A 25,175-nucleotide genomic window follows, 5' to 3' on the forward strand; every position below is an offset into this window, starting at 1 on the left:
ATGAGTTTCTGCACTTATGTAAAAGTTGCAGAAGACATACGCCAATGCCTTCCTGCCAATTTTCCTGCGGAACCTTACATCTATACGGGTGAAGTTTCCGCACAGAAATTTATGGCTTACATAAAGGCGGTGGCCGAGAAGGTGGCTCTGGTATACTCCATTAAGCGGCCAATGCTACCCCTGACACCATCTCAGCTGGAAGACTTTAAACGGTCCCCAAAATGTCACCTCTGTAATCTTCCCTTCAATAGAACCGACCCTAAAGTGGCGGATCACGATCACATCACTGGTGTGTATCGTGGTCCTGCTCACAATTCCTGCAATATCCTCTACCGCACTCCTCGTTTCCTTCCCGTTTTCCTCCACAATCTGAGCGGCTATGACGCCCACTTTATTGTTCGCCAGTTGGGGTATGACTCAAGTCGCATTGACGTCATCCCCAACAGCGAAGAGAAATACATTTCATTTAGCAAGCAAGTGGGCGCTCTAACCGTCAGATTTGTGGACACCTTCCGTTTCATGTCTTCTAGCTTAGATAGGTTGTCCAAGAATTTGCCCAACACTAAATTTATAGACACGGGCAAATTCTTCCCCGCCGACAAGATGGATCTGGTCGTAAGAAAAGGAGTGTACCCCTACGACTACACAGATTCGTTCGAGAAACTTAGGGAGACGGTTCTACCCCCTAAGGAGGCATTCTATAGCACCCTTAATGAATGCCACATCTCGGACGAAGACTATCAGCATGCCCAGTCAGTTTGGGAGGCCTTTGAAATTAGAACCCTAGGGGGGTACAGCGAACTCTACCTTAAAGTGGACGTAATGCTCTTATGCGACATCTTTGAAAATTTCAGAGATGTTTGCATAAGAGCATATTCGCTGGACCCTGCCTGGTATTTCACGGCCCCAGGACTGGCTTGGGATGCCATGCTGAAGTGTACAGGGGTACAGTTAGATCTACTCACTGATTATGACCAGCTCCTGATGGTTGAGCGGGGCATTAGGGGTGGCATTTGCCAGTGCAGTCTTCGCTATGGTAAAGCTGATAATGCTTATCTGTACCCAGATCGAGATCCCCATAAGGAATCTAGCTACATTGCCTACCTAGATGCAAATAATTTGTACGGGTGGGCAATGTCAAATCCGCTTCCTTACGGGGATTTCGAATGGGTATCTGATCCGGATACTCTAGACTGGGGCAATATGCAGGAAGATGGTCCCTTCGGGTATATTGTCGAAGCCGATATTGAGTATCCGGCCGAGTTGCACGAACTGCACAACGATTTCCCCCTTCTCCCGGAGAATAGGGTGCCTCCGGGACAGGTTAATAAGAAATTGTTGGCTCCATGACCAACAGGGAGAAATACGTTGTTCACTTCGTCAACTTGAGGCAGGCTATGGGTTTAGGTCTGCGGTTGGTACGCGTACATAGAGCGCTACGATTCAGGCAGTCCCGTTGGCTTCGCCCCTACATCGACCTCAACACCCAAATGAGACAACAGGCGACCAACGACTTTGACAAAGACTTCTACAAACTAATGAACAACGCAGTATTTGGCAAATTCATGGAGGACGTACGAAAACGAACAAAAATAGAACTGGTAACTGACGAACGTAGAATACGGAAACTAATAGCGACTTTTAAAGACAGGACGATCTACTCTGAGACGCTGACTGCTGTACATCTGGACTTTGAACAGATCACGATGAACAAACCAATCTATGTTGGGATGGCCATTCTTGATCTGTCCAAAGTCCGGATGTATGACTTTCACTACGCTACAATGCTGACAAAATACGGACCTGACAAACTAAAACTTTTATACACAGACACTGACAGCCTCATGTACTTAGTAAAGACGAGAGACTTTTACGAGGACATAACTACAATGATGGACGAATTTGACACCAGTGACTACCCTGACGGACATCCATGTAAAAACAACAGAAATAAGAAGGTGTTGGGGAAGTTCAAGGATGAAGCCAGTGGAGAGCCTGTATCTGAATTCGTGGGCCTCCGCGCAAAGATGTACGCAGTACGCATCCGCGGCCTAGAGAAGAAGCGGGCGAAAGGGATAAAGAAGGCAGCCGTAGATAAAAAAAATCACCTTTGATGATTATATGGCTGCACTGTTCGAGGGAAAAGAGTTTACAACAACGTTTAGAACAATAATTTCTAAAGAACATAAACCCTTTTCCGTCGAACAGAGAAAAGTATCCCTTTCGCCCCACGACGACAAACGCCATCTAGTCGATCGCATTCACACTCTCGCCCATGGCCACTTTACCATAGCGGACTAGCCTGCGCAACGTTGTGGATTTTTTGTAAATATATACGAGGGTCGTTTGAAAAGTCCGTGCAAAAATAAAAACTACTTAATTTTTTGGGGTAAACCTTTTTTATTTTTCAACATAGTCTCCTTTTAGGCTTATACACTTCGTCCAACGCTGCTCTAGTTTGTTGATCTCTTCCGAATAATAGGATTTGTCCAAGTCTGAAAAATAGCCATTCGTTTCTGCAATCACCTCCTCGTTTGAATAAAATCTTTTTCCCGCCAGCCATTTCTTCATATTGGGGAACAAATAGTAGTCCGAGGGAGCTAAGTCTGGAGAATATGGGGGATGCGAAACGAGTTGGAACCCTATTTCCATTAATTTTGCGACCACAACTGCTGATGTGTGAGCTGGTGCGTTGTCGTGATGGAAAAGGACTTTTTTGTGGGCCAATCGTGGGCGTTTTTCTTGCAGCTCGCTTTTCAAACGGTCCAATAACGATGAATAATATGCACCTGTAATAGTTTTACCCTTTTCCAGATAGTCGATGAGGATTATTCCTTGCGAATCCCAAAAGACAGTCGCCATAATCTTTCCGGCCGAAGGAACGGTCTTCGCCTTTTTTGGCGCAGATTTCCCCTTGGTAACCCATTGTTTAGATTGTTCTTTGGTCTCAGGAGTGTAGTGATGTATCCATGTTTCATCCACAGTGACGAAACGACGCTTAAAGTCCTGCGGATTCTTCTGGAACAGCTGCAAACCGTCCTTGCAACATTTCACACGATTTCGTTTTTGGTCAAGCGTGAGCAATCGCGGCACCCATCTTGCGGATAGCTTTGTCATGTCCAAATGTTGATGCAAAATATTATGTACCCGTTCATTCCAGATGCCCACAGCACTAGCAATCTCACGCACCTTCACTCTTCTGTCATCCATCACCATATCTTGGATTTTATCAATGATTTCTGGAGTAGTAACCTCAACAGGGGCGTCCAGAACGTTCAGCGTCACTTGTGCCCATATGGCCACTCCGGAAATTTTGAAACCACTTATAAACTGTTCTAATCGAAGGTGCAGAGTCACCATAATGTTTATCAAGCTTCTCTTTAGTCTCCTCAGGCGTTTTGCCTTTCATAAAGTAGTGTTTAATCAACACACGAAACTCTTTTTCGTCCATTTTTGAAAATCACTCGACTTCCTCGATTCAAACGAATGCCAAACACAAAGAAATAGACCGATCTGGCTGAAACTTGGCGTGTGTTCTTCCAAGAGATGCTACTAACTAAACATAACCTCGATAGGTGCCAGTAGTGCTATCTCTCTGACTTTGCACGGACTTTTCAAACGACCCTCGTATATTTCATATACTATGTACATGGTTACCTTGTTTAGAGTAGGTCTTTTTTTTTTTTTTTTTTAATTGTTCTAGGCAATCTTTATTTATTAATTTTTTAAACGTATTTTTGTAAATATTTTTTCTATTTATTATTAGTATATAGTATTAAGTTTTTTCTAATTAATAGTTTATTAAAATAAAAAAAAAATAAAAAAATTAATAAATAAAAAAAAAAGGTGGTGGGCATTAGTTTGTTATTTTATTTTATGTGAATAGGATGTGTGAATGTTGGTGGCGGGTGTGTGAATGCAGTGTAGATAGATTTCCTGTGCCATTACATAGCTTAGTTATATATATATATACAGAAGCGAGAGAGCGTTCCTTATTAGTTCCCATCATGCGCTTGATAAAGCAACATCACACCCTCTCCGTGCAAAACCTTGACGACAGGGCCTCTTCCAAGAAATGCTCCAAACACGGTCCGCTTTTCCCAGATTCCATTAGATGTTTAATATGTGGACCGTCTAATTGTGGGAAAACTAACCTGATGTTGAGCTTAATATACGATCCAAAGGGGTTGAGATATGAAAATATATATTTGTTTGCAAAGTCATTACAACAGCCCAAGTACCGGAAGCTAGCTCAAATTTTAGAACCTTTAAAAGATATTGGGTACTTTGAATTTGAAGACAATTCTCAAGTTCCCCCACCTAAAGAGGCCCTGCCAAATTCAATAATTATTTTTGATGATATAGCATGTGACAAGCAAGATAATGTAAGAGCCTATTTTTGTATGGGGCGCCACAGTGGAGTTGATATATTTTATCTAAGTCAAAGTTATACTAGAGTTCCTAAGCACTTAGTAAGAGAAAATGCAAATTTCCTAATACTCTTTCGGCAAGATGAATTAAATTTGAGAAGAATTTACGATGACCATATCAATTCCGACATGGAATTCAAAACTTTTAGAAAAATTTGCCACTGGTGCTGGAAAGAAAATAGATATGGTTTTCTAGTGTTGGACAAAGATAGACAGATTAATGAGGGAAGGTATCGAAAAGGTTTCGAAGCCTATATAATACCTTAACTACGTACTTGAAGATCATTGTTCATTGAGCCATGGAGGGGTCAACTAGTGACGTTGTAATGCGTGAAATAATCGAAACCAGAAAGGCGAATCAAGAAAAGTGTAATTTATTGAAAAGAAACAGAGAAGAGACCGATGAATATTTGAAAATGAAATATCAACCTTTATTGAGTCCAATGAAAGCATTGGTGGAAAAGCAGGAAAAGCCACTACTTGAATTAAAACAATCTCCTAAACCGGAAGTAGCTACTTGTGAAACACCCCTTCCACCTCCAAAGAGACTAAAATTTCTGAGGCTGGAATCGGCTACAACACCACCGTCAAGATTAACAAAAACATGGCATGAAGAACTTTCAACCCCAAAGCAACCGGAAGTTCTAAAGTTATCTTCTACTGCTTCTGCTGAAGCAAACAGCCCGCTTCAAGAGGTACGAGAACAAGCAGAAACGCCCGAAGGGAAGGAAATTTCAGCAAATTATTTGAAGGAAGTTGGGGAAATGTCTTCAAAATATATCAAAAAATTTGTCAAAAATGAGACCAAGGACTTGGATATGATATATGGTGTAGTTTATGACGGTCGGAGATTTAGTATTGGTGACTCAGTGGTCTCCATCAGCAAAGATATTCTATCTGTTGGTGATAATACCTATTTCGGCACACCAGGTCTTTTCGAGTTATTATTCATGACAAATCCAAACTTGTCTATGGTGAAAAAGACGGATTATACCAATTACAAGAGTATACTGCAACAAACGAACGCTCATAGAGAAGGGCACAGCCCTTCCGGACCAATTAAAGTTCTCAACACAAACATGAAATACAAGAATGTGATTTCAAAATTGTTTTCAACAAAAAGAGGTGCCGGATATGTAGATCCTAACATGCTCGTAGATCGATTAAGAAGCTTACTTGGCACCAACAATGCCAGCGCGGAAATAAAAAGTATTGAAGCCCAGCTGAGAGATGGAGGTATAATAGCGTAGTGTGGACATGAGCAAGCTTTATTTCATCATGGCCTCTGTTAAAGAACAGATTGTAAACGAGTTGCACAGACCAGCAAGAAGAGTTTTCAAGAGAAGAGCAGTCCTTCTGAAGGGCTTAGATGACCTATGGCAAGCTGACCTGGTGGAACTAATACCCTACGCTAGATTCAATAAAGGCCACAAATATCTGTTGACCGTGATTGATTGTTTCTCCAAATATGCATGGGCGATCCCTCTGAAGAATAAGACAGCCCTGGAAGTGAGTCAAGCATTCGAGAAAGTATTAGCCGATCGGAAGCCAAACAATTTGCAAACGGATAATGGAAAAGAGTTTTACAACAAGATATTTGGCAAGCTGATGAACGTGAACGGTATAAATCACTATTCCTCCTATAGTAACTAAAAAGCTTCAATAGTGGAGAGATTCAATCGTACTCTGAAAGCGGCAATGTGGAAAAAATTTAGTCTCCAAGGATCGTACGACTGGTTAACCAGTATTAAATCGCTAGTGAACAAATATAATAACACTAAACACAGAACTATCAAAATGACACCGGCTTCAGTACGGGGAAAAGAAATAGAAGAGCAGCTGTTACGTGAAGTATATGCGAAGAAAACTTTGAAAAACGCCAGCATTCCCAAGTTCAAAGCTGGTGATCATGTACGCATATCCAAATATAAAGCGCAATTTGCTAAAGGCTACTGCCCTTCATGGTCTACAGAAATATTTAAAGTTGCTGAAGTGAAAAATACCATACCGGTCACCTATCATCTGAAAGATTATAAGGGGCAAATGATTGCTGGAGGTTTCTATCAAGAGGAACTGCAGCTGGCCAAACATCCCGACAGTTACCTAGTGGAGAAGGTTATTAAACGAAAAGGTGATAGAATTTTGGTGAAATGGTTGGGCTTAGATAATTCACACAACAGTTGGGAGAATGTTAAAAATGTTCATATATAAAGCCAGAAAAAAGTAACAACGATTCAGTTTATCATGAGACGTGCTAAAGATAAGAAGAAAAAGAAGAGAATCATCCCCACTCCTAGACGGATGGGTGGCAAATCTTCAAAATTGAGTGGAAAAGCTAAACGAATGCTGGATACGCTACCTCTCCTGCGGCTAAGTAATTTTGATCTAATTAAGTTGGCGAAATCAAATAAAATTCCTCATTTCAGAGGAGTTTCATGATTGATGAAATTCCAAAGAAACCATGGAAAAATGAACGAGCCATTTTTAATTTGGATAGCAGTGTTGGCAGTGGTACTCACTGGGTTTGTTACAAGAAGAGAGGAGAATATGTTCAATTCTTCGATAGCAGTGGTGCCAATCCCCCTTCTGAATTTGTCCGATATGTAAAGGGAAGCCGAATTTCATGGAACAGGAAGCTGTATCAGAAAGTTGGCACTAACAACTGCGGTCAGTTTTGTCTACTCTTCCTGCTGGATATCTTATAAAAGAGAGGCTCACAACTGAAGTTGGCCATTTGATCACTAGACTGAGATGGGTTTAGACTTTAGAAGAGGGGATAAAAGGACAGTTGCGGAGAAAAAGAGCATCATTCCAGTGAGAACAGTTGCCGAGCGAACATCGCTGACCAAAAGCAGTATTCGATTTCTTCAGTCTGCAGGTTACTACGTTCTATCATCATCATGGAAGTGTTAGATTTGGAAGAGAAATGTCAGTTTGACAATTCAATCGAGTGCGTAGAATTGCATTCCCATCACCCATATGCTTCTTCAAAACTACTGCCAGGCGATGAAATACGCATTAGTGTACAATATCAAGATCTATATACGCTACCCAGTCAAAGTTTGCTCTACATGGAAGGCAAGTTTTTAAAGGAAGACGGCTCTGCAGTTCCTGTTTCATCTAAATTGACCAATAATGCTTTTGCATTTCTATTTGATGAAATAAGATACGAACTAAGTGGAGTTGAAATAGATCGAGTAAAAAACCCAGGAATAGCTTGTACACTTAAAGGAATGGTTTCGCTTAAGGCAGGCTGCCAGTATATTACAAACTGGGGCTGGTGCTATCCCCAAAGCGATGCTCTCAACATCACTTCAGCAGAAGGATGTTTTAATTTATGCATTCCGCTATCATCGCTGCTGGGATTTTGTGAAGATTACCAGAAAATTGTGATTAATGTTAAACAAGAATTGATACTTGTTAGAAGCAGACAAGATGGAAATGCTACACATTCAACAGATTGAATGAAGAACAAGCGGTGGAGAGGTGTAAAATTGAAATGGTGAAGCTTTGCTGGATGCTGCCGTATGTAACAGTCAACGAACATCAGAGATTGGCTCTTATGCGTCATCTTAAATCCGCTAAGGTATTTGCTCTAAGTTTTAGAAGTTGGGAACTCTATGATACCCTTTGTTCCCGGCCATTTAGAGGCAAATCTGGTCAGTAAAGACATCTAGTCAAATGGAAAAGCCCCGATATATCATTCTAGCTTTTCAAACAGGACGTGCTAATAATGTGGAAAGCAACGCTAGTCACTTTGACCACTGTTCAATTTCAAATGTAAAACTTTATCTTAATTGTAAAGCTTTCCCATACGGTGATTTGAATGTAGATTTTTCCTCTAACCGTTTTGCCATTCTATATCATATGTATGCTTCCTTTCAAATGTCATATTATGGAGAACAAATGTATCCTCTAAGTTCTTTACAAAATTTCAAAGAGAAAACACCCTTAATTGTAATAGATTGTTCTAAACAGTGTGAATCTATTAAATGTGGCCCGGTAGATGTTAGATTGGATTTTGAATCAAAAGGAATGTTCCCGCCCAACACCACTGCATATTGTCTTATTATACACGACAGGGTGGTAGAATATAATCCTTTGACAGGTATTGTACGTCGTATGGTATAAGAAGGCTTGAAGAGCTAGTTCAGTGTTCAGTATGGCTCAAACAGGCGTGCTGATAGCTGACTTCCAGTGTTTTGTAGACAGTGTAGGAGGTTATATTATTAAAGAGCTTTCTCTATTAGACTATAATTTTCAATCAGTCAGACACTGGATATTCAAGCCACCTGTCCAACATAAACAATGTGAAAAAAGTAGAAGAACCAATTATTGGTTAGAAAATTATTATCATAAAATTAAGTGGAATGATGGGGATATTGAATATGAAATGATTAGAGATATCTTCAAGTTTATTGATTGTAATTATAAATTTGTGTTTGTTAAGGGTTATGAAAAGAAAAGATTTCTTTTGCAAAATCTGTACAGTTGTTGTGTAATTAATTTAGAAGATTATGACTGTCCAAAACTTGATTCACTAGAAACAGCAGGAAATCAGTGTATTATACACAATACTTGTAAAGAGAAATGTACGCAATATCGAATTAAAGCCATCAATTGCTGGCTCAACGGTAAGTTTGGTTGGAATGAGTCGGAAATATTTTTACCTTAAAGAACGAATGTGGTCACTGGCGAATGCATTGAGTTGCACACAAACCTGAATGTTGGTCACTGGCGGGGTGTAAAATCCCTGTAAACCATGAATGGATTTGTGCAGATTCTGTACAATGTATGAATGCGATTGATGCAAGGCAGCTAAAATTCCAACAACCATTAAAATAAACTGATTCGATAGCAAAACATTTCTTATTTATTTCACTTTAATGTACTAATTAGAAATTAAATATTTTATTTGTATTTGAAGTTGATTTTTAAGTTTTTATATTTTTCTGTAGATATGTATCTTTTTAAGTTTTATTTCAATAAATGTATTGAAGTTAAATTATTGCTTTATTTTTCAATTATTCCTTTTATTATTATAAAATTATTTAAAAAAAAAAAATAAAAAAAATAAAAATAAAAAAAAACAATCTTCCTCGATGACCGACCTCCACCTTGACGTGGTGAGGAAGCTTAAGGCGGAAGCCGAACTAGGAGGGGCGCATATACAAAATTTATTTAGTTAAAAAAAAGAAAAAAACTAAGCTGCAGTTTGTGCACGTTGAGGATATGACAATAGTATGAGTCATCATTATTTTTTACTTGCCAGTAGTATGAATTTGGGCATACGAGGACGTTTTTTTGCGTCGGGATCGACGACCTAGCAACGCGTCATCATGACGTCACACCCCCAACCCCTCATCCTAATTTTGTGGTCCAGATGGACGAGAGGTTAGGGGTGTGACGTCATAATGACGTCACAATACGTCAAAATGACGCAAATTAATAGAGGTATTTTCCTCGTACGTCACAAGGAACGCAAGTCCTACGTCACAAGGTATACCCCCTCCCCCTTTATGAGTGCTAGAGAGAGAGAGAGAGAGAGAGAGAGAGTGAGAGAGAGAGTGAGAGAGAGAGAGACGTATGTAAAAAAAAAAAATTCCATTCACGAGGAGCGCGCATGCGTCCTTATCCCAAAATGTTTTTTTTTTTTTTAAACAAGGGATCATAATACACAAAACCGCGAGCTTTTTGTATACATTTATATTCACCTTGACCTTGAGTCTGCTAAATCAAGGACATATCCTGTGTGTGTACATCCACCAATCTCTCATTAAAGGTGAGCACATCCTATGTAGTGTTGTAAAATATGTAATTATGATTAAATAATAATAATAATGTGTTATCTGTAGTAAAGGTTTGATGAATAGAGAGATAATATGTAATAAGAAATGCATGCACGAGGGGCGCGCATCGATCCTTATCCCAATTATTATTATTAAGTTTTTTTATTATTAACAATACACCTTGAACTTGTGCCTGCTAAACCAAGGACATATCCTGTGTACATCTATTATCTTGTACAGCATTGTGACATCTCATGTTGGGTGATTCAAACAAAACAGGCACACTAATTTGTGGCGTTGGGGTGATTATAATAAAAACAAAATTGTTTTAAATATATACATATGTTTTATTTCATCTAGGTTACAAGCCAATATATTTACATATATACAACGATATTTATGTAAAACTAAAATTATTTACCTTTTTTGACAAATACATTTCTATGTAATTACAATGGTAAAGTGTATCTAATTTGCTAATAATATCAAAACATAAACTAGAGATATGACAACATTTACACGTATCCGGGCCCTCCACACATTTCGGAGTGGACCAAACACAATTCAGATAGTGGAAGTCTTTATAATCGCTTTTTTGCACAAATTTCCGCGATAATGTTTCCAATTCCTGTAGTTTAACGTATAATAGCATAAAATCAAGGGCATTTTTCTTACTATTTGTTAAGCTGGAGAAATCCTGTTGAAACTGGTGATAGAAAGGGTGTGACATGACAAGCTTCCATTCTTCCATTTTGTTACCTGTTTAAATAACGATCGTAATACAACTGAACACACTTGTGGTGTAGGTGAGCTAACTATGGGGGGGGGGGAGATGGTCCACACTAAATAGTGGGGTTGTAATGCAATTGAAGCACCAAAATAGTTTGTCACAAATAATACTGGATAGAAGAAGATTACCATTGTTTGTGCACATGGTTGTGCTGTAAGAATGCCAGAAAATGCCGCTAGGAGGTGGTGTGAGCAAGTTACAACATTGAACACAAAAATTATACTTGGAATTGCTATCGGTCAATAATATGTCATTATTAGTAATATTATGGGAAAGAATGTTAACTTTTTTATAATAACACATTTTAATAGTTATTCTAATCGATTTAAATTGTTGTAAAAATAAAGAACTATTATCTGGAAAACAATGCGATATAGCAATATAATCTGACACAGACATGCGTTTACCAGCATTGAATTTGATATTTTCAAAACAATACAAATCGATAAAACATTGTTTATAAGTATCTATACAATAATAGGAGTATTCATCGATTAATTTACATTTAATAGTTTTGGGTATTTCCAATAGGGAAATATCACTTCTTCTATTTACATACTTACATATTTCAATCATACTTATATCTAACAGTGAAATTGGTTGGAAATACCTCTCATCATCACATGTAAAGCGTAAATATAGATTGGCTAAAGTGTGCATGTTGTTGTTGTTATGTGTCTAGCCGATAGTGGCCAAACGGAAGCGTGTTTATGCCATCGCCTAAAATAAAACGTTTATCATCAAGCGAGGATAAACTCATTTTATTGCAATCAAAGGTGAATAGTTGATGTTTTTTAGATAGTATAGTTTTAAACGAGGAATATAGAACACAATCTCTATTATGTAAGATATTTAAATAGTCAGCAAATGTGATCTTATTAACGGCACTCCGTTTGATACCTTTCACCTTCTTTATAATTCCTCGTTTAAATATTCTAAGGCTATACATTTTTGGCCTTAATGCAACCACCTCTTCAATGGGATCACCACCAGTCTCATCGGAAAATTTGCCCAACACCTTCTTATTGTGATTTGAGAAACATTTGTGTGTAGGCGGGTAGTTGGAAGTGTCAAAGTGTGCTTTTAATACTATTAGATCCTCATAGACATCGTCGGTTTCAATTTTATAAAGATATGAGTCTGTGTCGGAATAGAGGAGGGTTAATGCTTTAGGAGTATAGTATTTTAACATGACCTGGTAATGGAAATGATACATGTAATGTTTGGAAAGTTCTAAAATGGAAAATCCAACGTAAATGGGCCGATCAAAGTAAATGGACTCTTTATGCAGATGAACAGCAATAACGTTTTCATTAAAAATTGTTCGATCCTTAAAGTTTACTCTTTTTGACAGCTTGAGCAACGCTTGTTCAGACGTGACAATCTTAATAGATAAACGCTTCCTCTTGTTTTCAATACATTTACCAAAAACAGAGTTGTTCATCAACTTATAGAAATCCTTTTCAAAATCATTTCTAGCCGCCTTTCTAAGGCTGGTGTTGAGTTCAATGTAGGGTTTAAGCCAGGGGGATTGATTAAATTTTAATATTCTATGCACTTGTTTAAGTACAACCCCCATGGATAGAGCCTGTTTTAAATTTCTATAGTGTATCACATAATGGTGTTTGTCGTCCAGCGTGGTATAGAGTTTTTTATTGTGATGATGTGGTAGTGGTGGAAACTGAGCGAAATAGTCGTGTAAGTGTGTAGGTATGTGTAGATCAACCTCTAGGATAAACCCAATGTCGCCATCATCTGGAATGGTGGTTATGTCGATGGTCTGTTCTCCTTCGACCCAGTCAAACCCACCAATCGGGAGATGTTCCATCATTGCGAAACCGTAGAGATTGTTAACATCTATGTAGAGAATATAGTTGGTTGGTTGTGTAGGATCATAGCCGGGTATGTAGGGATTATTGGCTTTAGCATGTCTTGTAACACTGGAAGTGATGCCGCCTCTAATACCCGATTCGATCATGAGCAGTTTGTCATAATCCGTTAGAAGATCCAATTTAACTTTTGTACACTAGAAACATGCATCAAATGCCAGGCCAGGTGTTGTAAAATACCAACTAGGATCAATGTAGTAGATAGACTCACAAACCTGTCGAAATTGTTCAAATATGTCGCTTAAGAGAATTATGTCCGTTGTCAGATACAATTCTGTGTACTCCTGAAGTGTGTTCATGTGAAATGAGGACCAAACCTTTTGTGCGTGCTGGTAATCACTATCGGATATGGGCTCATCGGTTAAATCGTTAAAGAAATAGCGTTTAGCTGGTAAGGCTCGTTCATCCATTCTCTCCATACCCGTCATATAGGCGTATGGAAAAACGCCCTTTCTAAGTAGTAACTGTCTCTGGTCATTGTCGGGAAATTGTTTCTCCATTTGTGGGTATTCCGCCAAGTTATTTATAAGATGTTCTAAAGTATCCGGTAGAAACCGGTATGTATCCAAAAAGCGAAGCCATATGGATGGGCAATCGGAAAACTTTTTCGAAAAACTTATATACTTCTCTTCGGAATTTGGTATTACCCACACATCTCCAGGATCAACGCCTAAAGACAATATAATCAGATGCGCATCATATCCGCTAAGGTTATGCATGTAGACTGGAATGAAATTCGGCAATTGTACTTTGAGGTTGCAGCTATTATGGGCCACGCAGATGAAGTCACCCGTAAGGTGATCATGATGGTGAACTCTCTTCTCTAACCCGTTGAACGCCTGTTCACAAATGCCACAATGTGTGGCATTAGCAATATCCTCCTGTTGTTGGTGGGATAGTGCGTTCATTGGAATGATCACCTTATATAGGGCTTCCACATCTTTAACAACGGAATGTAAATATTCCATAAATTGTTGGACCGCATCATCGCCCGTATATAGGAAAATGTCCTTTTGATAGCTGGCTAGCGTAGTGACCACCTTAGCCCCCACACTGCAAACCTGGTGTTTATGTGTTTTTCTGGACCATGATGTGGATGAACATCCGGGTACGCTGTGTACGGGTAAAAGTAGACACTCAAAGTCTGCATAGATAACTATGGGTATGTGTTGTTTATGGTGATAGTTTGTAAACTGTAATTGTGCATTTTCCGTGGGCATGCGAATGTGACATGGTTTGTGTTGATTACAGAAAAGTTGATGGGCTGCTAATCGTTCCTCGGCTGTTTTCCCATCAACTGTTCTATAATCACGAGTGAATGATTTGAAGCATCGTTTACACATAACAACACCACCATGATGGTCACTAAGTTGGGAAGATATAAGCCGTGAGAGATTTTGTATTAGACAATAATGAGAGGTATTTAAATCACGAAGAAATAAAAGGTCAAAGTGTTCTACAGCCGCTAAATTCGAACTAACCATCAGAGGAAAAACCTGCTTCTCCTTCTCGGTTAGAGAATAAACATTTACCGATACATTATTATCTTTCTCAAACCTAAGTATATCCTTTAAAGGTGTGGGAAAGGAAATATTGTCGAAATTGTAATAGTGGTTAAGTTTTCTATACATGGTTATACGGTGGGGTTTCTCCAGTTGACGAGATAGAATGGCGTATTTAAAGCAGTAATCGTCAGTATTGCATATATTGACAATTGCTTCTTTATTGGCTATTTTCTTTGGTAAAGGAATGTACGCTCTTCCACCTAAAGGGCGATATTTAGTCAATCGGAGGACAAGGGAATCTACGGAATGTAGTTTCCAACCTGATCCACTAGTTTCAAATTCCTGTAGCTCGCGCAAAAGTTTTGCAAAACGTCTTTGAAGGTAGTGAATTAGGTTGGTGCTAGCGTCGATAATCTCTATCGAGGTTTTAAAATTTCCATCCGTATATTGTTCAAGATCAGAAGTCCTATATCGACTATAAACACATTCTAGGAAGATGGATGATTTAAAGGTCAATAGATCTTCTCTGGCTTTAAGTAAATACTTTAATAGTACCCCGTGTTTATCTTGTAAAAATAGCACAGGGTCTTTTATATTATTAGTATTTTTAATGCATATATTCTGAGCAGATCTATTTAAAGCGGTAATCACCACACCATCCTGTAAAGGAACGGATAGTAGACGATATTTCTTTGGATTTTGTACATTCCCTCCTCTAGTCCTAACTGGGGGTGTTGTTGTTGTATCATCGTCACAAGCAGTACAATCTGAAGAGACATGATTTAATAATGACACCAAATTGGGTAATATACTAGCACAGTTTGGACATTTCCTGGGTGAACATGTCAAAACATGTGTCTTTAAGGTGAGCAAAGTGTGGAATATACTACCACATTTGGGGCATTTCTTTGGCGAACATGTCGCAACATGTCTCTTTAAATCGTACGGTCTGGAGAAACTTTTCCCACATTTAACACAGGCCGGATTAGGCATAATGAACTTACAAAATCAAACTAATCTTTGGTCGCCTTCTTCTTCTTCTGCTTCTTCTTCGCCGGTTCCTCCTCCTCCTGTTGTTGTTGTTGTTGTTGTTGTTGTTGTTTGGATGCTTCGAATGCTATCATGTAACACTTGCTTGTCTTGCTTATCCCCTTATAGATAAGGGACAAATCACCATCTTAAACGAATAATTATTTCAACTACATAGGTAAGAAAAAAGTAAAAATAAATAAAAAAACATTTTAAATACCCATATAATGTTGTATATCATGATCTGTGATAGAGGATGTATAACGCCTCGGTAAAAAAATCCAAGACGTTGTATCATCAATATCCCATATCTGGACCACGATCGCTGGACCGAATTTGGTTTTCTCCACTCTAGCAAAAGAGGAGATCAAATAAGGTCTATCCACCTCTAATTCTGATAATTTTTTATACGTTCGGTTGTGGCTTGTTGAAGGATGTTGCAATTTTTTTAACAGTTCATCGCTCATTCTAGAAAAAATGTTTTTTAAAAAAAAAGTTAAAAAGCAAAAATAAAAAAAATGTCAAACTTAATTACCTGGTTCTTAAATGATGAAAAAATCAAATGATGTACTGCATGTAGTAATACATAAGAGCTACTGGATAAACCCTCACAATTATTCCCCGATTTTATATACTGCGCTCGAGAGAGAGGGGGAGAGATATGGGAGGCATGAAGGTAACACAACCAATTACAAACTTAAGGAAAATTAAAAAAAAAAAAAAGCGCGCGAGAAAGATATCATTTCCTACGGCGTCATAGATCTTATTGCAATAGAGATAGCCTTCAGTATGTCGCAGGGTGACTCATTGCACCTTCTAACTGACCATGGTAATAGTTATCATCATTTATTTCTAATAATGTCCAATACACGTGATAACACCCACAATTAGTCTGTCAGTTTTCTATGTATAATTGACAGTTGTAAGATATCTATTTCTAAATATTTTTTGACATTATAAATATAAATAACGAGTGTGTTGTTTTTTCCTTATGTGAAAATAATTTTTAATATTCAATACACTTGATACCGCTGTCAATTAGTGTGTAAAGTTTGTGTGAATCACCCAACATACACGCGTCGTTTGTGTGTCACTCAGCTCATCACCTCAAGGTCAGTACATAACGTGATCTTGTGCCCCTTTTTCCTTAATTAGATATTACTTTTGATAAAATTATATGATCAGGATTTTGTACGATAAATAAAACAATGCTATTTTGAATATTTATATTTATTGTATCACCTGTGGAAACAAAATAATTTCCCAATTATTATAATAGAGACAAGCATACTTAAATTATATTTTACTAGATTATTCTCTCTCACCATAAGCGGTTGCTAGTGGTGATAATGATGAATTTGATGCTGGTGGTGGCGGGAGTCCACGCTGTGGATAAATAACAAACAACGTAATTAGGAACACTATAAACAAACACATATTTCAACTTTTACCTTAGTTCGAAACACTCACATGAATGGTATTAACGGACCTAAACACCCCGCACACCTCCTCGGCGGGGTCCAATTACTAGGAAGGAATATAAGTGCACCACACCGGGTGCACATATACTATGCACACATATGTCTGTTAATATAAGTACTTCTTTTGTTTGAAGTTCATAATAATAATTACAAAGGTACTTACAGAAATCATTCTAGTTCCGTCCATTTTCTTTTATTTACTATCAATTTTGCATGCTTTTATATACGCCTTATCAATGTATAACAACATCATGCCCCCCACCAAACCTGGGGCAGATATAATAGAACATAATGCAAAAGAGTTAACCCTCAATATGTTGCAGTGTAATATAGTTAACCTTCAATATGTCGCAGGGGATAACACATTGCACCTTTTAATATCATTGTTAATATTTATCATCCATTAAACATAATAATTCTTCTGCACTCTTTTTATTTTTTCTATGTATGATTGACAGGTGTAAGATATCTAGTTCTACATATTTTTTTTTTTTTTTTTTACAATATCAATAACAATTGTGTTGTTTTTTCCTCACATAGGATGTGCTAGCCTTTAATGAGAGAGAGAGATAGGTGGATGTACACAGGATATGTCTTTGATTTAGCAGGGTCAAGGTCAAGGTGTATTAATATATAAATGTACACAAAAAGATCGCGGTTTGTGTGGTATGATCCTTGTTTTAAAACTTTGGGATAAGGATAGATGCGCGCCCCTCGTGCATGCATTTCTTATTACATATTATCTCTCTATTCATCAAACCTTTACTACAGATAACACATTATTATTATTATTTAATCATAATTACATATTTTACAACACTACATAGGATGTGCTCACCTTTAATGAGAGATTGGTGGATGTACACACACAGGATATGTCCTTGATTTAGCAGACTCAAGGTCAAGGTGAATATAAATGTATACAAAAAGCTCGCGGTTTTGTGTATTATGATCCCTTGTTTAAAAAAAAAAAAAATTTTGGGATAAGGACGCATGCGCGCTCCTCGTGAATGGAATTTTTTTTTTTTATTACATATGTCTCTCTCTCTCTCACTCTCTCTCTCACTCTCTCTCTAGCACTCATAAAGGGGGAGGGGTATACCTTGTGACGTAGGACTTGCGTTCCTTGTGACGTACGAGGAAAATACCTCTTTTAATTTGCGTCATTTTGACGTATTGTGACGTCATTATGACGTCACACCCCTAATCCCTCGTCCATCTGGACCACAAAATTAGGATGAGGGGTTGGGGGTGTGACGTCATGATGACGCGTTGCTAGGTCGTCGATCCCGACGCAAAAAAACGTCCTCGTATGCCCAAAACTATACTACTCTTGCCTGTTCAAACATGTTGTGCAAGCGTGTTAACATTTTTTAATAAGTAAGTTTTTAAGTCTACAAACATTCAAAGTTTTATTATTTATAAAACAATAAAAGCTAATAAGGGCAAAGTTCAGTTTTAAAAATATTGTTTTTTTTTCTAAGAAACATATATGAAGTTAACGGACAGGTTGAGTCCTGCATCAAAGGTGGGAGGTATGATTCACCTTAGAGAGAGAGAGACACAACAAAGAGAGAGGGGGAAGACAAGCACGCAATTCTATTGGCTAACTATAAGTGACGTCATAGAGTGGGGGGGGGACTCCGTAACGGTAAAGTAGTGAAGCTTGTAAGGTAATTCGTCATTCGTTGCCCACAGCTCGAGAGGTTAACTTCATACTTCAAAGGTAAGTAATAATACTTTTTTTATTGAAACAATATTTTGATCATGATGTGATACTTTCATATAATATTCTTCTTTTAGATGTCTAAGTTGGCAAGCTTTTTGAATGATGTGAATACAAGGTCTGCGGGCATTGGCAAATTATCAGATCTAAGAACCGGATACTCATACGAAGTGAAGCAATTCGAAAGAATCAACACTAAATTTGGAGATGCCATCGTTGCCCATTTACATTATATTGGCCCGACAATGGACTACCCAACGAGGATCTTCCTTCCACGCAGATTTGCGGCAGTGATAACTGATGAAATGGTGGAAGATTACCAACAATCAAAGAAAAAACTGTTAATAATGTACAAAGGCTTTAATAATGGAAGATATGACATAGAATTTAAATAAAATTTATACTGTGAAATAAATGTTATTATTTTACTTGTATACTTCCTTTAAATAAAAATAAAATGTTTTAATTAATGTTTGTTCATTCGTATTTTTCCTTTTTACACTTAAAATTACAGGAAAGTTTTATAGGGTTAAGGTAAATAAATTATTAAATATAACCGGAAATAATATCAATCATTCTATTACAAAAAAAAAAAAAAAAAAAAATGATTAAAGCGAAAGAGGCAGCTAGCTACATGTCCAGACTTGTAGGAGCATGTTCAGGTAATCATACGTGTCATCCTATTGAGACTATAACGATATGTTCATACAGGTTTGTATAGTTGGTAAACGGAAATAATAAGATATATGCTAATTAGTTACGGTTGTAACAAGTTGTGTCATAATGTTTTAATTTTTTCTATATTTATTCAAAAATATAAATAAAACGGAAATAATATATGAGTTATCATATTGAGACTACAACGATATGATCATAGAGGTTTGTATGTAAACGGAAGATATGGTAATTAGTTAAGGTTGCAACAAGTTGCGTCATAATAAGTTCAAATTTTATTTAATTTTTCAAAAAAAAAATTAATAAATGCAGCGCATATGTATTTGGGTGCAATTGCCTTCTGTATTAAGATCTCACACAATTTACTGGAGTTTGCGCATGCGCAGATGATTAAGTTAGCAGTGTAAAACATATTCTTATTTAAATAGCAGTGGTTATATATATTACTTGAATTAAGAAATAAATCGATATTAATCAATACATATAGTCAATGTGATAATCGATAGGAATAATCGATATTGCAACTGCCTGCTGTATTAAGGTATCACACAATTGACTGTAGTTTACGCATGCGCAGTTGATTAAGTTAGCAGTGTAAATTATTTTCTTATTTAAAACAGCTGGTACAATTGGCCAAGGTTTACGCATGCGCAGTTGATTAGGTTAGCAGTGTAAAACATATTGCTATTTAAACAGCAGTGGTTATATGCATGCGCAGATGATTATGTTAGCAGTGTAAATTATTTTTCTTAGTTAAAAAACAGCTGTTGGCATATATATATAAACTAACAGGTACGATAAAAGCTGTGGAAGGGAAAGGGGGCTTGCTACAGAGACCTGTCCAGTGAGGTAATCATTTGGAAAAAAAGATGCAATTCTATTGGCTAGTTAGAGTGTGACGTAATTGTGGTGGGGGGTTAATGCTAGTATCGCAGTCCAAATGCCAGTTCGGGTTTAGTTTTCAGTGAGTGTAGGTCGCGTCATCAGCAGCAGAAGCAGTCCAGGTGGAGGGGGGTAAGTAAATAATTTTTCTATTACCTAAAGTGAGGTTATCCATTTTTATTTAAGTTCAATATTTTTGTGATAGTGGGGGTAATTTAAATAAAAAAAAAATTCTTGGTGAGGGGGATTAGATTTTTTAAAAAATAATTCCAAGTTAAAACATAAGAGAACATTCAAAACTAGAGTAAACGAGACTACCACTGTGGCCGACTGGTGCAGATGACGTGTCTACCAGCACGAAGGTTGTAGGATCGAATCCCAGGTAAGTAAAAATAATTAAAATAAAAAAAATTCACCCTCCTGTCTATCAATTAGCGAGGGGGGGGGTGGAGGTATGTTTCATCGGCTGGTACGAGGTCCGCCATCTTGTGGTCAACAGCTGGTACGAGGTCCGCCATCTTGTGGTCATCAGCTGGTACGAGATCCGCCATCTTCTGTACTACAGCTGTTGGAAGAGACGCCATCTTGTAGGAGGAGCTTAGGAGGCCAACGAATACGACGACCTAGAGGTGGTGGGAGTGGAACCGGTAAAGGTAGGTGTCATGTGATAAAAGTAGGGCTAGGGTGGGGGTAAAGGGATGTCGTCGAGTACGCTGATTGGTTGATTAAGAAGGGTGGGCGTAGGAGTGGGGGTAAAGGTGGTGTCATCGAATTCGCTGATTGGTCGATTAAAAAGGGTGGGGTGGGGGAAGGGGCGTGGCCTAAAGCCCTCGTCGAGTTCGATGATTGGTCAATAAGGTGTGGTGGGGGTAGGGGGCGTGGCTTAAACCCTCGTCGAAATCGATGATTGGTCAATTAGGAGGGGGTGGGGTAGGGTTATGGGAGGGTGGTGGGAGGGGAGGGGATGGCCGCCATTTTGTATTTTAGGTGTGCCAGAACCCCCAAATCCTCTCTACTCGGGACTCTCTATACATGTTTCTTGTAACCTTCCCATGTAATAGTTTTTACCATTGATATGCAGTTGTTATTGGAGGAGCCTCTCCGTTACAGTACTCCCCCCAACAACTACGTCCATAAATCTTACATTCGGCTTTATCCGGCGCCCATACCTACTAACAGATGGTTCGTGGGTCGGAAGTAGTGCTGGTGAATTCGGCTCATCCACCAACAAAAAGGCAGGCTTGACGCGGTCTAGCGACACAGTGATCTGTCGCTGTGGCAGCTGTAGTGTGCAAATCTTGTCTGTCCTGCTGAGCACGGGGAATGGTCCAGAGTAAAGAGGTGTCAGTGGTTTTCTAACCTTGTCCTCTCTCAAGAACATGTGAGTGCACTTGTCGAGAGTCTTATGGACAAATATGTGACTGCGACTTTTTCTAAATGATGCAGGGCGAAGGTCGGACATCACCTCTTTTAATTTTAGTACTGTCCCAATTAAATCATTAGTACTGGAACTTGGTGATAAAAATTCTCCTGGCAAACGTAGAGTTTGTCCATATACGGCTTCTGCTACGCTAAAATCTGTATCTTCCCTAATTGTGATACGTAAGCCCAATAATACGGTAGGTAGTAGTTCTGTACAATTGCTGGTATCTAAATGAGCCACTAGAGCAGATTTCAGCGCCCGATGCCACCTTTCTACACATCCGTTTGACTGCGGATGATAAGGTGTTGTTCTTATTTTTTTTGTACCTAGAAAGCTGGTGAGGTGTTGAAACAATTCACCCTCAAATTGTCTTCCTTGGTCTGTAGTCAGTATTTTGGGTACACCGAATCTACTAATCCATCCTCGATAAAATGCTAAAGCAACCACTTCCGCGGTTATATTTTCCACTGGTACCACTTCGGGCCAGCGGGTAAAACGATCAATTACGGTTACGCAATAAACTTTACCAGCTGATGGTGGAAAGGGTCCAATAATGTCAATATGGATTTGCTCAAAACGCCCTGTTTGAACAAATTCTGCCGGTTTTGTAATGGTATGCTGTGTAACTTTAGATCTTTGACAAGCGATGCAACATCTTGCCCAATTCGAAACATCTGCGTTTATATTCGGCCAAAAATATTTTATTCCAATTAACTTCCGTGTAGCACGCACTTCAGGGTGACTACATCCGTGAAGAGCGTCCAAAATATCTCTCCTTAAGCTTTCTGGTAGATCTATTCTATATTTACCATTCGATGTTTCACAAAGTACTGTTTTAGTTGAGCCTGGCAAGTTTACCCATTGGTAACTAAGATTAGTCTGCTTTTCAAAGTCCTTTATTGTAACATCTGTTCTTTACAAATCGGCTAACTTATCCAAATCGCCTGTAAGGTGTATTTCTTCTACCCGTGATAAGGCGTCTGCCACCTGATTAGCTTCACCTGGAACAAGCTTTATATCAGTAGTGAACTGACTTACAAATGTTAGCCATCTAATCCTTATTGGAGAAGCTGAGGAGGGTTTCTGATACATTGCATAAACTAATGGCTTGTGGTCAGTACAAATAATTAGCGGCCGACCTTCGATAACTGGTCGGAAGTGTCGTACTGCAGTGTAGATGGCCAGTAGCTCTCTATCGTATGCTGAGTATTTCTGCTGCGTTTCACTAAACATTTTAGAAAAAAATCCTAATGGTATCCAGCTTCCGGAATCTTTTTGTTGTAGCACAGCTCCCATACCGTGATTAGAAGCATCACAGGCCAATGAAAGCTCGGCTTCCGGTTTCGGATGCGCTAACAAGGCAGCATCTTGTAGGCCACCTTTACATCGTTCAAATGCTGCTATGCTCTCTTCGTTCCATGAGACAGGTGTCTTGTCATTTTTCTTGCTCTCTAGGAGATAAACATTAAGAGGTTTTTGAAGCAATGCAGCCTGAGGGATACATGGCCTATAAAAATTTAACATCCCCACGAAACGACGAAGTGCCCTTACATCTTTTGGCAAGGGGTAATCCATAATTGCCTGAACCTTATCTTCGTGAGGTTTGATGCCTTTTGGGGTGATGTGGTATCCTAAATAATCTATTTCCTCTTTACCGAATTCACATTTGGAAGGTTTAATGTCAATCCATTACTGTCGAGACGCCTAAATACTTCTTCCAAGTGCTATCTGTGTTCATCTTCGCTTGTCGATGCTACTAGAATGTCATCTAGTAGTACAAAACAAAAATTCAAATCTCAGAATATATTGTCCATAAACCTTTGGAAGGTTTGGGCGGCATTTCTCAGCCCAAAACATATCCTAGTGAATTCATAAAGGCCAAATGGCGTTATGATAGCCGTTTTATGAATATCGTCTTCCCTAATAGGAATGTGATAATATGCTCTTACCAAATCTAATCTCGAAAAAATAGTTTTACTGTATAAATTATTTCTAAAGTCCATTATGTTTGGAACTCCGTAACGGTCTGGTACCGTACGAGCGTTTAATTGGCGGTAATCGCCACAAGGTCTCACGCCTCCGTCCTTTTTATCCACTACATGTAAGGGACTAGCCCATTGACTTTTAGATGGCCTACAAATACCTTGCTCCACCATTCTACGAAACTCATCTTTAACTACTCTGTATCGTTCAGGACGTTTGCATTAACAGGTGGTCCTGTCGTTTCTATGTAGTGTACTGTATCATGTCGGAAATTTTCCTTAATAGTATTAGGCCCAGTTATATCTGGATATTTTAGTAAGAGGTCTGCAAAAGGATGACCTTCTCGTACTGCAGATATTGTAGTGGGAGGCTCGTTTGAAACTTTCCCTTTTGTTGATAACTTTGTAACTTGATCTGTAAGTTGCTAACCTTTTAGGTCCACCAATAGATTGAAGTGATGCAGCAGGTCGGCACCAATAATAGGTTTGGGTATGTCTGCAATCACAAAATTCCACTTGAAGTCTGTTACGCCACCCTCTACAAATACAAACACCTCTGGAGAAGGCAAGCTCAGTGGAGACGGAGGGTAAGGAGAAATGAGAAAACAAGAAAGAGGAAAAATGCAGAATAATAATAAACAAATAACGATAATAATGATTAGAATTAAAATTAAAACAATACTTTGATAATAAGGGAAAAAAATGAAAGTAAATTTAGAATACCAACTAGTTCCCTAGTAACAGCTTCTCCGTTAGCAAATCTGTGTAGTGCGCCCCTGCTGGCCGCTACTCTAACCAGATAGCTACTTCATTAAATAATTAAATCTATTGTCCTTGTGAAATGTTGCTAGGGGTTTAAATAAAGATTCGGGGTTATGAAAATATTATTATTGATCACAACAAAAAAAGTCTTTTTACAAAAAAATACAGTATCGTAAACCCTGCTAACTACTGAAAAATACAAAACTTGATTAATAGGTAATGAAATAATTGTCCTCAATAGAACCAGAAAACTAGTCTCACTCATAACTATATTTTCTACACTTACAGTCAATCCCAGGCCTGGTTTTGCTTCAATCTACACTTCTTTCTTAGTCTTCTTATGGGAAGCTCATCACCAGTCAGGTACTATTCCTTCTAGCTACCCTTTGGGGAAGTAGAGGTTCGCCGCTCAATGAATCCTCTCCCTGAGGCAAATCCCGCCTAGGTAATTTCTTTTCACTCCAATTTGTTTTGGCTCCAACCAGCTCCGTACAACAACCAATTTTTCAACCCGTATTTTTTTTGAGTTGGCGTCCGTTTTTTCACTCCCCCATATGTTGCTTGCGTCGATTGTCTTTTTTTTCCCTGCTGCCCTCTTCACACAGCCATGTGCTCTTCATTTTATCCACTTTCTTCATTTCTTTAAATTAAATTTCCTAGATTTATTTTCTTAATCCCCGAATTTACCTAACTTCAACTAACTGACCTGGACAAAATCTAGAAATAATTACAATCATACCATCAAAATTGGTTTCGTTTGGAAAAGCTGTTACATCGTAACATTCCCTCTCCTTCCTGAAGAAAGAAAAGAC

At 38.4% G+C, this 25,175-nt stretch overlaps 2 protein-coding genes across 2 annotated transcripts; one reads left to right on the forward strand and one right to left on the reverse strand.

Moving 5' to 3' along the window:
- LOC141462261 (uncharacterized) lies at positions 1-2,114 on the forward strand. The gene is made up of 2 exons (XM_074143967.1): positions 1-1,337; positions 1,652-2,114. Exons 1-2 carry the CDS (start codon positions 1-3, stop codon positions 2,112-2,114), a joined length of 1,800 nt encoding a protein of 599 aa, XP_074000068.1.
- Positions 2,115-11,679: 9,565 nt separating this feature from the next.
- Positions 11,680-15,743, reverse strand: LOC141462262 (uncharacterized). Its single transcript, XM_074143968.1, has 2 exons — positions 13,114-15,743; positions 11,680-13,035 (listed from the first exon to the last, which is right to left on the reverse strand). The coding sequence occupies exons 1-2, from the start codon at positions 15,394-15,396 to the stop codon at positions 11,680-11,682; spliced, it is 3,639 nt and encodes a 1,212-aa protein (XP_074000069.1). The 5' UTR covers positions 15,397-15,743.
- Positions 15,744-25,175: the final 9,432 nt, after the last annotated feature.

Source organism: Rhodnius prolixus, unplaced genomic scaffold (genome assembly GCF_049639745.1).
Source record: "Rhodnius prolixus isolate KJV_2025 unplaced genomic scaffold, Rpr scaffold_24, whole genome shotgun sequence".
NCBI lineage: Eukaryota > Metazoa > Arthropoda > Insecta > Hemiptera > Reduviidae > Rhodnius > Rhodnius prolixus.